The following is a 12,940-nucleotide window of genomic DNA, read 5'->3' on the forward strand; positions in this document are numbered from 1 at the left end:
AGCCCTGGAAAGAAAAAGCATCTGAAACTAATAAAAAAGCATGTCCTGCGCTCACTGAACTGCACTCATCGAAAGCGAAGGAGAGCATGTCACACGCAGCCGAGCCCACAGATCCCATGTGAGGAATCACGCTTATCACTCCCCAGATCAGCTTTCCTGGAAACCAGAGCTTGCTCCCAGAACTACTGCTTTAATTTAGATGCTCTCTGGTAGGGATGTGATCACTAAACCAACACAGGCCTGTTTATGTAGCACCAACTTCTCATGGATACAGACCAAGCATAGCAAAAAAAATAAAAAAAAAATTAATCCACTTTCAGGTTTATTGCGTGATTATTGCTTGTAAAACTAATGCATTTCATTCACCTGCAAAGTCATTCCTGTTCTCCCCCCAGCCACAAAACAGAGCTATTTGCCTCTGACGCTCTTAGCGTCAGCACCCCAAAGTCCTTTTGCCTGTCCCAGTGAAGCAGTGTGACACCCAAATGGCGGCCCCAGCCCCAGCAGGGCACCGAGGCCCTCCTGGGCCAGCCCGTGGCATCCAGGTGCCAGCCCAGATAAAATAAAGAGAGCGGGGACAGCCCAAAGTGCCAGCAAGAGGGTGCCATGGCCTACTCAGTCGCCCTTTCTGTGTGCATGTTCAGGAAGGAAGCTGCAACTGCAAATAGCCTCTGGTAAGAAGCAGGGGCAGAGCCTGGCTCCCAAGAAGCTCAGTGCAAAGGGGATGTTATAGAGGGACGTGGGTTGAGCACATAGTAAAGGACGGGGTACCACCTCCCTCAGCTGTTCTTGGTGGGGTACCCACCAAGCACTAACAGCACGGCTGGAAGCTCCTTTGCCTGCAGAGAGCTTCAGCACAGACCCCCAAAGGCCAGATCCTGCCTCAAAAATCAAGGGGTAACGGGACCACAAATGCCATTTTCCAAGGAGCTACAGGAAATCTGAGGCAGAGCAAGAAATCTAGCCTGAATTTTCTCAGGCATCATACCGTGCAACAGGACTCGCTACCCATTAAACCTTCACTGCTGTGCATATGATGCTGGGGCCCCGCGCCCCACTGCAGTGCTCGCAGCCCAAGGCATCGCTGCTCTCTAACAAATTATTCTGTCCATTAGTTACAGCTGCACTACAGCATGGAGAAGCCAACACGACAAAGATATTGTGATTCTGAGATCATTAAGGCAACAGAAGACATGTGTTGACCCAGACATACTTCCCTAACTACGTACTTGCTCCTACTCAGCATTATGGTATGCTGGACCTTGGAAGCGCCCTGACTTGCATGAGAAACGTCCTCCCTCACCCCAGCAGCATGGGAATCGCTCTGCTGGGAGGCTCCGAGTCATCCAGCGAAGCACGGAGCAGGAGGGCAGGCGGGAAGGGAGCTCCTGCCCCGGGCTTCACCAAGCTCAACAGAGCGGTGCTGAGAAGTGTTACCTCCGCTGTCAGGCCAGAGATGAGCTGTGCGCCACAGCGGGATCGTATTTAATGGAGATGAGCAGAAATTCCAGCAGATTTAAAAGCAGACATCAGGAAATGGATAATGCTTCATACCTTGACATGCCTCAGACAACTGCGGGAATGCATCCACCGGCCAGGCAAGAGCAGGCTGGGAGCAGCCGAGCACGCTGCAAACATAGCTGTCTGCAGAGGCAGCTCTGCAGCCCCAAGAAACCCAAACCCTTCCTGAGAGGAGGCCCAACGGGACCTATCTGGTTATTAACTGAGCCAAAACCCGCAGCCACCGCAGGTCACAGTGTGGCACCTAGGAAGTGGGTGAAGGCAGATGCTTGAACAAGAACACCGGCAAAAAAAAAAGCTGCAGACTTTTTTGCAGTGCATGGCACTTCGGGGACAGGGCATTGCACGCCACAATAAACCATGGCTGTGGGCACCAGGTAGGAACAGGGGACAGTGAGGGGAGAACTAAGGACAGCCCAGTGGCTGACAGCAAAGGCAGGACAGGCAGGAAAGCATCCAGTGTGCTAGGGCTGGATGGAGGTGGTGGGGTCTAACAGAAGGTAGAAGCACCCACACTGCAAATGTCTGACCTGGTGTCCCACACCACAAGCCAGAGCAAAAAGAAACACATTTGGTAAAGGAGAGCCTACAGCTGCGTGAAGACCATGAAAAAGCAATATGTCACTGTCCTAGCTGCCATCTCCTAGGAACAACAGTGGCACCAAAAATCTTGAAGCAGAAAAGACAGAGTGATAAGAAGCAACCCCAACCCTGCTGCATGCTTTTTAAAGATTAACTTGGATAAAAAAAGTGACAAAAAGGCACATTCCCTCCTACCAACCCTTCACACCTCCAACACTCACACACAGTATCACTTCTCCCCTTCCCTAGCGCTCAGGGCAGGCACGTGGTGCTTCCCACGGGGCTCTGAGGACCACCGAAGATGCTCGGTCTTGATGTACTCAGTGTGAGAGCTGCTGCCTGGGCAGCCTCCAAAAGCCCCGTGCTGCAAGCAGGGGCCGTCTTCTCACTGCTCTGATCATTGAGGTGCACAAATGACACATAAAACATGTTAAATTCTGTATGCATGCACACACACAAGCATATACCCACAGATGGTGCTTTGTATAACTGAAAGATTACAAAAGGATCACCAGTGGGTTAATAAACAGTTCCCCGTTTGTCCTGGAGTCCAGTACATTGCTTACAAGCACCTCCAGCACTCCCAGCTGCCTGCTCCTGGGCCCTGCACCTCATACATGCCACTCATCGCATCCAGGTGTTATAATTACCTGCTAATCATTTAGTAACTTCTACACTGGGTTCTCAAAGTGTAATTTTAAAGGCAGCATTAATAATTTACCTGGGAGATCAGACTTCCTTTCCCACGGTGGCTGCACCGATCCCATCACTCCCTCATCGCAGTAACCAGACCCCGGCCGCCTGGCATGCTGCTGACCCTTTCCTTTCAAGAAGAGGTAAAGGGCCCCGTGGCATTAACAATCAGGGCTTTGTAGAAAGATCTGGACTAATCAAACCAGCCATCTGCTGAGGAAAGCCACCTCCAGCCGAGGAGCACCCCTGCTGCCACCAAAGCGCTCGGAAAGGCAGAGCGGGGCACAGATGTGAGCAGGGCCGCAGCCCCCAGCACAGCTGCCCAGCCCCAAACCACCAGAGCAGGATGCCTGGAAACCAATTTGATTTAGGCTTTTCATGCAGGATTAGCGTGTGGAAACATGTGAGAGATGGCTTAACCGGATTAAAAGGAATCAGCAAGTTGTATGAGGGGGTGTTTCTTATACCTGCACCCAAAAGCACCACCAGAGCCCGGTGCCTCCTTACAGAGCCCAAGGAAGACATCGCTGCTTGGAGTGAGACACAGCCCCAGCATCACCCCGTGCATTCAGGGCCTTCACCCACAGCGCCCATCATCATCATGGGATCTCAGACTGGGGACACTGCTCCGCTGCGAGGAAGCCTGGGCTCTGCTTGGGCGGCGCAGACCCCATGGGACGTGCTGAGCTCCAGCAGCTGTGGGAAAACAGCCCTCGAGGAGGAGAAGAGGCCCAATTCCCACCCGCTCCGAGGTGCCCTCACCCCGTCCGGCAGCGACACAGTCAGCTCTGGAGTCAGCTCTTCCCACCCACAGCAGAATATTAATTAAAAGCATGCTTAGGGCCAGAACAGTGACGAACGTGGCCCCCAGCGCTGCACAGATCTGCTTTCATCTGAGTCATGTTTCGGTTTAGTCACCGAGGCCGAAGCTCTGGCTCTCCCTGCCTGTGCTGGGAGCGCTGCCTGCCTGGCCACAGGGGAAGAGCCCAGCTGCCCGTGTTGTGGGCAGCGCCTTCTGAAGGAGACATAGAGCCAGCCGAGCTCCTCTTCTCCCCCGTGATATTGCCAGTTTTGTGCCTGAAGCCCCATTAGGGATGATTTTCCTACATCATTACATTCCCCATCCTGCCAGGCACAGCCTGCTCCTGCCTGAGCCAAGTGGAGCAGCCACACGTATGCCCCACGTCCAGCCCCCAGGCACGGCTCCTTGGGGTAAGGCACGGGGCACGCTCCCCATGCCCGGTTTGTGCATTCTGACCCCAAAATGATGCAGCCCCAGCTCCACCACATCTGAACCACCCACAGCTGAGTCAATTCCAGCAAGGGCCAGTGAAACATGCACGCACTTGGACATTGGTAATTTGCAGATGCTGCTCATGCTCATGCCTTAGCATGAGTTCGTGCACCTCCGCACAACGGTGCTCCCCAGAGTCCTCCTGCCTGCAGCCCCAAAAGCAGAGCCAGCCCAGGCAGGGGGCTTCGTGCTCCTTGCAGCATCTTATGGGCTGGGAGAGACCCACCTGTGATGCTTTTCGGGAACAAAGAGCCTCAGATCACATCACCACAGCCAGAAATCTTAGAAGTTTGGACAAGACCTCCAAGATCATCCAGTCCAACATTCTCCTTACCATCCACTAAACCACATCCCTAAATCAGAGTTCCCTTTCATACCAGCAACTTTTTGCAACCCCCACCTCTGCACAGCAGGAAGGGACCCAGGGGTGCACAGAGAGTGCAACAGGAGCTGTGGAAGGCCAAACCACAAGGGGAACAAAGCCACCCTGCCACCTCCTCCTGTTCCCCCAAACCCTGCCTTGCAGAGGCCTGCACGTAGTGGCAGAGGGCTTCCCAGCCCAAGGCACTGCCTTGCCGAAACGCACGCCAGCCGCTGTGTTAGGAGCAGCTCTCAGGAATGCTTTGAAGTGGCTCAAACCAGAGCAGAAAGCACAAGCAAGAGAGATGGAGAGAGGGACGAGGAGGCATCAGCTGCGCTCTTCGAAGGCAGTGAGGAGCGGAGGATGCTCCTGCAGGTAAGTTCCCTTCCAAGGGGCTCTCAGCACATGCCCAGATGGGGCTCCACAGGTTTGTGTGGGGCCAGCCATGGCAGCAGCTTTCTCCGGCCACAGTTTCGCTCCACCCTGGCTTGAGCGTTTCCTCTCATCCCTGTGGTTTCCCTTCCAGTGCCGATGCCCAGCAGCCGCCTGGGAACGCCCAGGAGAGGCCTCGTGCCCGCGCCGGCTCAGCACAGAGGAGGGAGACCCATGGTGGCATCCCGTTGGCTGCAGCACACCGGGGATTTTACTGCTGGCCCCTTCCCCTCACTGTCCCTCTTTGATCCTGACTGTCCTGCTCACACCCACCAAGCCAGAGCCTCACGGTGCCACTGTGCTGCCCATCCCATCTCCCCGCTGCTCCCTCAGGATAAAGGGTCCCAGGAGCAGCCACCCTGCAACCGCAGCAGGAGCAGCTTGCAGAGACACCGCTCCCTGCCAGCTCAGCACACCTGGGAGCGGGTTTTGGAAGCACTCAGGCATGCACCATTAGCCGGGATTTGCAGGGAATCTGGAGACCAAGACAGAGTTATTCCTTCCTCCTCGCAGCGTCCTCCACCCGCCCCCCAGCCACCCCAAACACCCCATGCTCGGCCAGCGAGGGGAGCGAAGCACGAGCCGGCAGCGCTGCAGGGTGAGCAGCAGCAGTGCGGGACACGCAGGCACCCGCGGGGCCGCATCCTGCAGCTCCCCATCCTGCAGCTCCCCCCCAGCAAGGCAGCAGGCACCGGAGGGCGAGAGACGGACAGAGAAAGCTCAACCCCGACGCACAGCCACACAAAGCCAGGAGCCAACCTTCAGAGCAGAAATGCGTCTCCATGCCAAGAGCTCGGCTCTTTTCCTCCCTCTTCCCGACTCGCAGCGCCGAGCTAACAGGCTCAGCATTCATCCCCCCGCGCCGGGCGGCACATGGGAACGGAGGGGGGGAGAGGGAGGCTCAAATGAAATCCAGACCTAGAGAGCAGTTTCTTTTTTCCCCCGCTCCCCCCCGGTTTCTGCTGGAACCACCTTCTGTCTAGAGGGCTCAGGAGGATGGAAAAAAAAAATGCAAAAAGGAAACGTTGCAGAAAATAAATAAATTAAAGAAACTGCTGAAACCGAGCCGGAGCGTGGCTGCTTCTCTTCTTAAAGTGCAGAAGCTACTGGAAAGGTAGGGAGGCAGAGGCAGAACAGAACATATTAAAAGATCGATAGCCTACCTGAAATCCGGTCCTTCTCCATTACTACGGGATATATTTAGCATCCGCGTGTCACGGCCGTCCCTTTTTTCGGTGGCGTCCCCTTCTTTCACCCACTCTCCCTCCCTCCTTGCCTTGCCTCCTCCTCCTCCAAAAAAAGCTCTTTGTCTGGTCTAATTTCTTCAATCTGTTGCAATCATGAATGCATCCAAATTACCACATTTCCATGTGCTGATCATATGTTTGTGCTCCAAACTGAAGTAGCTTTGTCTCTTTGAAATGAAAAGAAAGAGTAAGAGAGGAAGAGAAAGGAGGAAGAAAAAGGAAAAAGGGGGTGCATGACCCGAAAATCCTGTAACTCCCTGAAATACTCCACCAGGCGCAGGAAAACTGGAAATCCCAAGTCCTCTGTAAAACAGTCTTAAAGCTACAGCTTGCGAGAGTCCAGGGGAATGCTCCGGTCTCCACAGCTCTCTGTTAACATCCACCAGGAGATGCTTAAGGAACTTGGCTCCTCGCAAGAACAGAGCGAACAACTCATCCAGCTTCTCAAATCTCTCCCCGCTTCCCCAGTCCTATTTTGCTGCTATTTCCTCTATCCCCTCCTCCTTCCTTGGCGAGAGCATTTGAAAAGAGCAAAGATCCTGCGCGTTCCCCCACCCTGCCAGGTCTGAAGTTTCGATTCATGCATAAACTATTCGGCTGATGAAGGCTGACTTCACTCCCGGCGCAGCATCACGGGGCTGCCGCTCCCGGGCAGGACCCGAGCCCCGCGCACGTTCACGCTCCCCCTGCACCCCTCCGGAGAGCTTCAACGCCTGGTCCTGGCGAGGAGTCCCCGCTCCGCCTTGGCAGTCCCCTCGGCGACGCCGCGATAAGGGGAGGATTCCTGCAGCCAGCCTCGGAGCGATAACCAAAGCCCTCGGCCTTCCTACTCACTCCCAAGGTGGAGCGCAGGGGGGCTTTGGAGGCGCCCGTCCCTTCCCGAGGGGCGCGGGGCACGCAGCGAGCAGCGGCCGGCTCCTCGCCTCCCCGGCGGGCTGCAGGGATGGATGCGCGGCCGCAGCGATGGGCTGGCCTTCACGGAAACTTCCACTTGGCCGGCAGCCAGGGCAGGGCAGGCAGGCAGCGGGGACGCGGCCGTAACACCTCCAGGACACGGCGCCTGCCCTCTGCCCAGATCCCACACACAGTCCCCCCATGAGCGCTGCCATCGGGCACAGAGCGGGGAGATGCTGCCCTACTAACATGGGGGTCACCACCACGGCTCTGCGCCCCCAAAGCTGCTGGCTCAGGGGCAAGGACACTGCAGGAACCCCTGGCACAGACCTGCTGTAGGATATGGGTAAGGCTGAGCAGCGATGCTGGCTGCCAGCGGCCACCCCCCGTGCCACCCACCACCGATTCCTATTGATGCTCTGCAGCCTGAGTCACCCGGCCAGCTGCGAGGGCACAGCCTCCGTCCCCGGGCTGGAGAACAAGCCAGCTGCGGGCCCAAAGCCCACAGCGCTGCCAGGACCTTGGCTTTCACAGCCTGAACCCCTCTCGCATTGCTTTTCAGGGGCAACACAAAAAATCCCGGTAAACTCGTGTGTTTCCCCAGACAGCTGCTGACGGAGCATCACTGTCATCAAACAGAGGGAGGAACAAAGCGAATGCCACGCGGGAGCAGACACACATTGGGGTCCCAACAGACAGGGGGAGGCAGCTCTCGAGCACACCAGTCCCCAGCAAAGTTCCTAATCCCCAGGGCTGGGCTTATTCTGTGCACAGGGAGCATCAGATTCCTGCCCAAATTCCTGTTTGTTCTCCATTTGCTGTGAAAGCTTTGCGTGCTCCTGCTGCCAGCGCCTAAGGCAGCAGAGAGGGGACAATAAGCGGTGCTTTCCCATGCACAGCCCAAACCCTGCTTCCTGCCCGAGACCGCGAAGGTGCTGAACACAGAGTGAGAGCCCAGGGGAGCTGCATGGCCCCGCAAGCACAAGCCGCAGCCCACGGCACCACTGAGCAGCCTTTATCATGGGGCTCCTTACACCATAGGCAGGCCTGCGCTGGAGAGGAAGGGAAAAAACTCAGGGGAAGTATCAAGAAAGGAAGAAGGTGAACGGAAAGGAAGGAGGGACGGGGCAGCACGCATGTTTCAGCCTGCTGATTTTAACCCGTCGGGACCCAGGTGATTAGCCGTGACGAAGCAAAGGCGTTATTTCTCGCAGGGTAAATCAGCGTGAGGCACCCAGTGAAGCGGATCCAAATGATGATTAATGCTAGCGAGCTTTAATTTCACGAAACCTCAAGGTTGATGCTCTCATTCAGACTCAAGTCCTCGAGTGAATTTTGAAGGATTCTCTTTAAAGGCACAGCCAGGTGCCTCCCCTTGTAGCAGCGCCCACCAGGCTGCCCTGCCACCGCTGCAGGTGGCACCGAGGTGCCCGTGGCTGTTGAGGAGTGAATGGGTTTTGGTGCATGTATGAGCCTATATAGAGAACAATAAAATACAGTGCATTTCCTAGAACCACCTTTAGAAGGGCAGGGGGAAGCCAGGAACACGTCTAAGGATTGGGAAGGGGCAGAGGAGGCTCTTCCCAGCCTGGGGCTGCTTCTCAGGGAAGAAGCAGAACCAGCAGCAGAGGAACAGCTTTTAAGACAAGCCACCGTCTGCTGCAAAGACAAAAAAAAAAAAACAACTCCATTTGCAGAGAAAGCTAGGAAGGAAACTGCAGGAAGGTAAAGCAAACCCCGCTAGCAGCTCAGCTCACATTTTATCGCTCTCACACCTTTCCAATGCTGGCCCAGCAACGCCCCAGCCCTTTGCTAAGCAATGAACTGTTTGTGGTGAACTGTTTGAGCGTGCAGAGAAGCTGCTGGGACAACAGCAAAAGCTCAGCCCTGAGCATGGCCATGGAGTCCCAGGCCCAAAGGTGAGGATGCTGGCAGGGAAGTTGGGGCTCTCGGCACTGACAGCAGCTGCAGCAGCAGCTACCGTGGTGTAGACCCCTGCAAATACTCCAGCAGATGCTATGTGCAGTGCCCCTGCCTCCCCAGGTTCGTGCCAGGATTATATTCCTGTAGCATTTCACCAAGCAGAAGCGCGATTTTCTTTTCCACCCGGCTCCCTCACACAGCCCCAGAGCTGGAGCCTGCAGCTTCAGGCAGCCAGGCATCACCTGGTAACCCCAGCCCTGGTGCTGGGGGAGCTGGAAAGGACACACGCTGCAAGTCAGCGCAGGGATCGCAGCCTCCGAGCGCGCTGACACAGGTGCCAGAAAGCAGCCAGAGCCGCCAAAGACCTGGGGAGGTCTTTGGGGAAAACGGGGATTCAAGGGGTTCTTTCTCCAGCTCAGCTGTCTGCAAGGCTAGTGAGATGGGAGGGAGAGCAGAGGGGGAGGACAGCGGGGCTGCGTGGAGCACACCTAAATCAAATTATATTCGGCGAAGCATTTTCACAGGAGACAACACAGGGCTGAACTCAAACAGTGCAATCAAGAGTTGCTCCATTACACTCCCTCCATGCCATTTATCCCCAGGCTTAATCTCACCAGAAGATGACAGTGGCTGAGCCTCCACTGCTTGCTCCAGGAACCTTTCATTTACAGTTATGAGCCCCAGGGATAGAGAAGAAAGGAAACGCTGGCTAAAATTCTCTTCTTCATTTGAAGAGAGAGAACCAAGGAGATGCCCCTCTTTCCAAGGGAAGTACTTAGCCTCCGAGTGCTGCTGCCCTGCTTTTTGCCAGGGATTTTTCCTCTCCCTCCCCTCTCCTTCCCCCTCTCCCATCCGGCAGACGCGGAGCTGCCCAGCCCCGGAGCGCGGGGCTCTCACTCCACATTTGCTGCCAAGCGCAGTTCTGCCCCTCCCTGATTATTTTTATGAAAAATCACATTTGTTCAACCCAGGGAAACACAGAGCCTCTCGGGTTATTACTTTTCCCAAGCCAAAGAGCATGTCCAGGACACAATCCAAAGCGTGCCTGACGGTCAGAGCAGGGGATTGCTGAAGTGGTGGCAGCAGCACAGCACATCCCCTCCTGCCCCGAGCCCCTGCACACACATCTCCCCCATCCCATCCCATCCGTGCCGGGAGCAGTGTGTCTTTAAGAAGAGCCCCTCTTCGGGCTCTCCTCTCTGCTGGCTCCCAACCTCTCTCCTCTGCCTGCAAGCCTCAAACTGCCGGAAATCCCTAGCATATCCTCCCCGGGCTTTCTGCTCGCGCTTTAACACTCATGTGCTGAAGTATTAATAGCAGCTGGCAGCGCTGAACGAAAGGCAAGGCAGGAGGAACCGGGCTCGCACCCTCCCAGATAAACCTTAACTCTTCCAGGGCCCTCCACGGCCGCTCTCCAGCCTGGCCCTGGAGCCCTCTCCCCAGCCACCCTGCCCCAGCTCAGTGCTCAGGGACCCCACAAAAGCAGGGGGCTCCTGCAGGGCTGTGGTGATTCCCCCTGGCAGAAGGACCCATTGAGGAGCAAACTAAACCTTTAAGAGAGTGTAAGAGGGTCTCTGAAGCAGGCAGAGTAAAATAAATTAAGACAGACTGCACCAAGAGCTGCACGCACCTTCAGGAGCTGCCTTTCTTATTTTCTGGGCTTACTTCAGCAGGCAGTGCCCAGCCTGTGCTGCACCCCGCTCCCCTCCAGCATCCTCCGAGCAGCTCGCCCAGGGGACTTGCACACCATAACCTGCTTTGGATCAGAGAGTCAGTTACAAAAAACTGAAGCCAAGGAGCCTTGGACCTCATGTGTTGCTTTCACGGCTACCAAATTTTGGCAGGGAGACCTCACGCTTTGCAGCTTGGCCTCAAACACCCAGCTGCGGAGCTGCCCGGCAGACACAGCCCTCTCATTGCGGAGACGGGCAGGAAAGGCTGCGCTCCCATCCTTTTTGCAGTCCCAGGCACAAGATAAATATAGCTGGGAGTAAATCGGTGCTCCCTGCCCAAGGTGCAATTAGGGGTTTTGGTAAAGGCCAGACACCGCCGGCCGCGCCGGCTCAGAGCATGCCTGTGGTGTGCAGCCGGGGCTCAGGACCTCGCCGCCATGCCCAAAGGCCGCCAGGCTTTGAGGGGAAGAGGGAAAGCTGAGCAGCTCTGCCAACGTGCCCAAGAGCAATTTGCAAACTGACGCTTCAGCAACAAAAGGGACGGGGAAAACAAACGCCATGGGGAGACGCACGTAGCCGACGGAGAGAAATGTGACCGCATGCAGCTACTTAGGTAACAGCACCACGGGAGTTAGCACACCCAAAGCAGGTCCAGGCACACCAGGGTGCTCCTTCCTCCTATGAGCAGGGGTGCCCTGCTCCACACCCCACACTTGGGCTGGAAGCAGCACCTTTGGCTCCCTCCAGCCCCCAGAAGGATCCTCGCTGCCTCCATCAGCTCCCCGCACGGGCTCAGGGTGGCACCTCGGGTCAGCAACGTCCCAGGGCAGCCGTGCCCCTCGCAGGATCTGTGCTGGAGCTGGCAGAGGTGACAGCAAACTTACTGCTCCACTTACTGTTCTGTGTCCTGCTCTAGAGGCTGTTTTTCCTCCATCCTTCACAACAGGATGAGACAAATGAAGTGAATCAGATAAAACCATATTTCTGTGTTGTTTCTCTGCTCCCCCAGCTCCTCCCTGCCACAGCTGATGTGAGCATCTCCTGAAAGGGCCCTGGGAGCTCCCTCCAGGGAGGCCTGGGCCAGGAGCCATCAGAAACCTCCCCAGGGCCAGCCTAGGAGCAGGTGCTCGCTGCACTTCTGCCTCTCCTGTCCTCGGGGCAGCGCTACGGGGCTTGTCAGCACTCAGCAACAGCTACAGTGAGGAAGACAAATATCCTAAAACACAGCCAGCAGCTGAAGCTGTTTTTTGTCCCCCAAACACTACAGAGCAACAACTCTGCAGTCATTCCTCACCTGATGATTTATATCGTTACCACCTCTCTTGTCCTCCCACCAGAGCCCCCGGTGCCAGGTGCTGCAGGATGAAAACCAAGCAATCTGCCTGCTCACCTGTCCAGCCGCCTTTTGGGACTAACTCAGCCCATCACAGCACACAAGGCTGGAGATGATTCACAGATATTGTAAAGGAACAGGACGACAAGCCAGTGCTCAGCACATCTCCTCTACAGCAAATAGGCCCAGGGCACCTATCGCTACTCCTTAATTTCTTAGCTTGCACACAAGCCTTGGTCCATCATTCACTGTAACTAATGCACATCTCCACTCGAAGCACGTGGCATCCCCACAGGACCATCCCAGGCAGCTCTGAGTCCACGTGTCTGTGTTATGCAAGCACAGTGCTTGTGTCCGTGCAGGAAACCCAGCACCTGAACCAGGAGCAGCCTTTTCTTTTTAACTTCTTGCTGCCTGGAGCTGCCCTACTGCAGAAGGGACTCTAAAATGACCAGGCTTCACCTTTTGCTGCTTTGCCTCTGGATGAGGATGACCGAGAGGACACGTGTCAAATGAGGGCTTGTCACTCGGGAGCCCGAGGAGAGCAAGTGGTGCATGTGCACAGGGACACTCTTTGGCACGGAGACCCGCGCAGCTGGTGTGACCAGTGTGGTGCTTGAAACAAAGGGGAATAGAGACTGCCCAAAGAAATCCGCATGACCTCATCTAGCGACACATCCAAAGCAACCAGGCCGCAACCACGAGCCTCAAGTTAACCCTTCTGCAGCTCTGCCAGGGAGAAAGGCACAGGCTGGGAGAAGGCAGAAGAGCCAGGACACCGTGCGTGCCCACAGCTCCCGGCTGCAGCACCAGTGCTATGCTCCCAGCCTGGACCCTGGTGGGCCGAGGGGAAACTAAAGCAGGATTCAGTAAAGGTTAGGACTGTCTGAAGGTCTGGACAAAGGTTTACAGGAGGGGCTGCCACACTCAACTCGCTCAGATGCTATGATTATACGCAGACGGCTGTGCTGTGTAGTGGGGGTGCCC

General features: G+C 55.9%; 1 protein-coding gene across 5 annotated transcripts in view; it reads right to left on the reverse strand.

Moving 5' to 3' along the window:
- The window catches only part of SEPTIN9 (septin 9), a 139,164-nt gene that overhangs the window by 76,084 nt on the left and 50,140 nt on the right, over positions 1 to 12,940 (reverse strand). The window contains exon 1 of one of the 5 annotated variants that reach the window (XM_084492538.1): positions 6,047 to 6,801. The exons of 3 other annotated variants lie outside the window; for them this stretch is intronic. In XM_084492538.1, the coding sequence (XP_084348664.1) occupies positions 6,047 to 6,068 (22 nt within the window). In that variant the 5' untranslated portion in view covers positions 6,069 to 6,801. Of the gene's footprint in view, positions 1 to 5,642; positions 5,752 to 6,046; positions 6,802 to 12,940 lie in introns of those variants that run through there. One more of the 5 variants, XM_084492533.1, reaches the window with a different exon arrangement.

Source organism: Aythya ferina (assembly GCF_964211825.1).
Source record: "Aythya ferina genome assembly, chromosome: 18".
Classification (NCBI taxonomy): domain Eukaryota; kingdom Metazoa; phylum Chordata; class Aves; order Anseriformes; family Anatidae; genus Aythya; species Aythya ferina.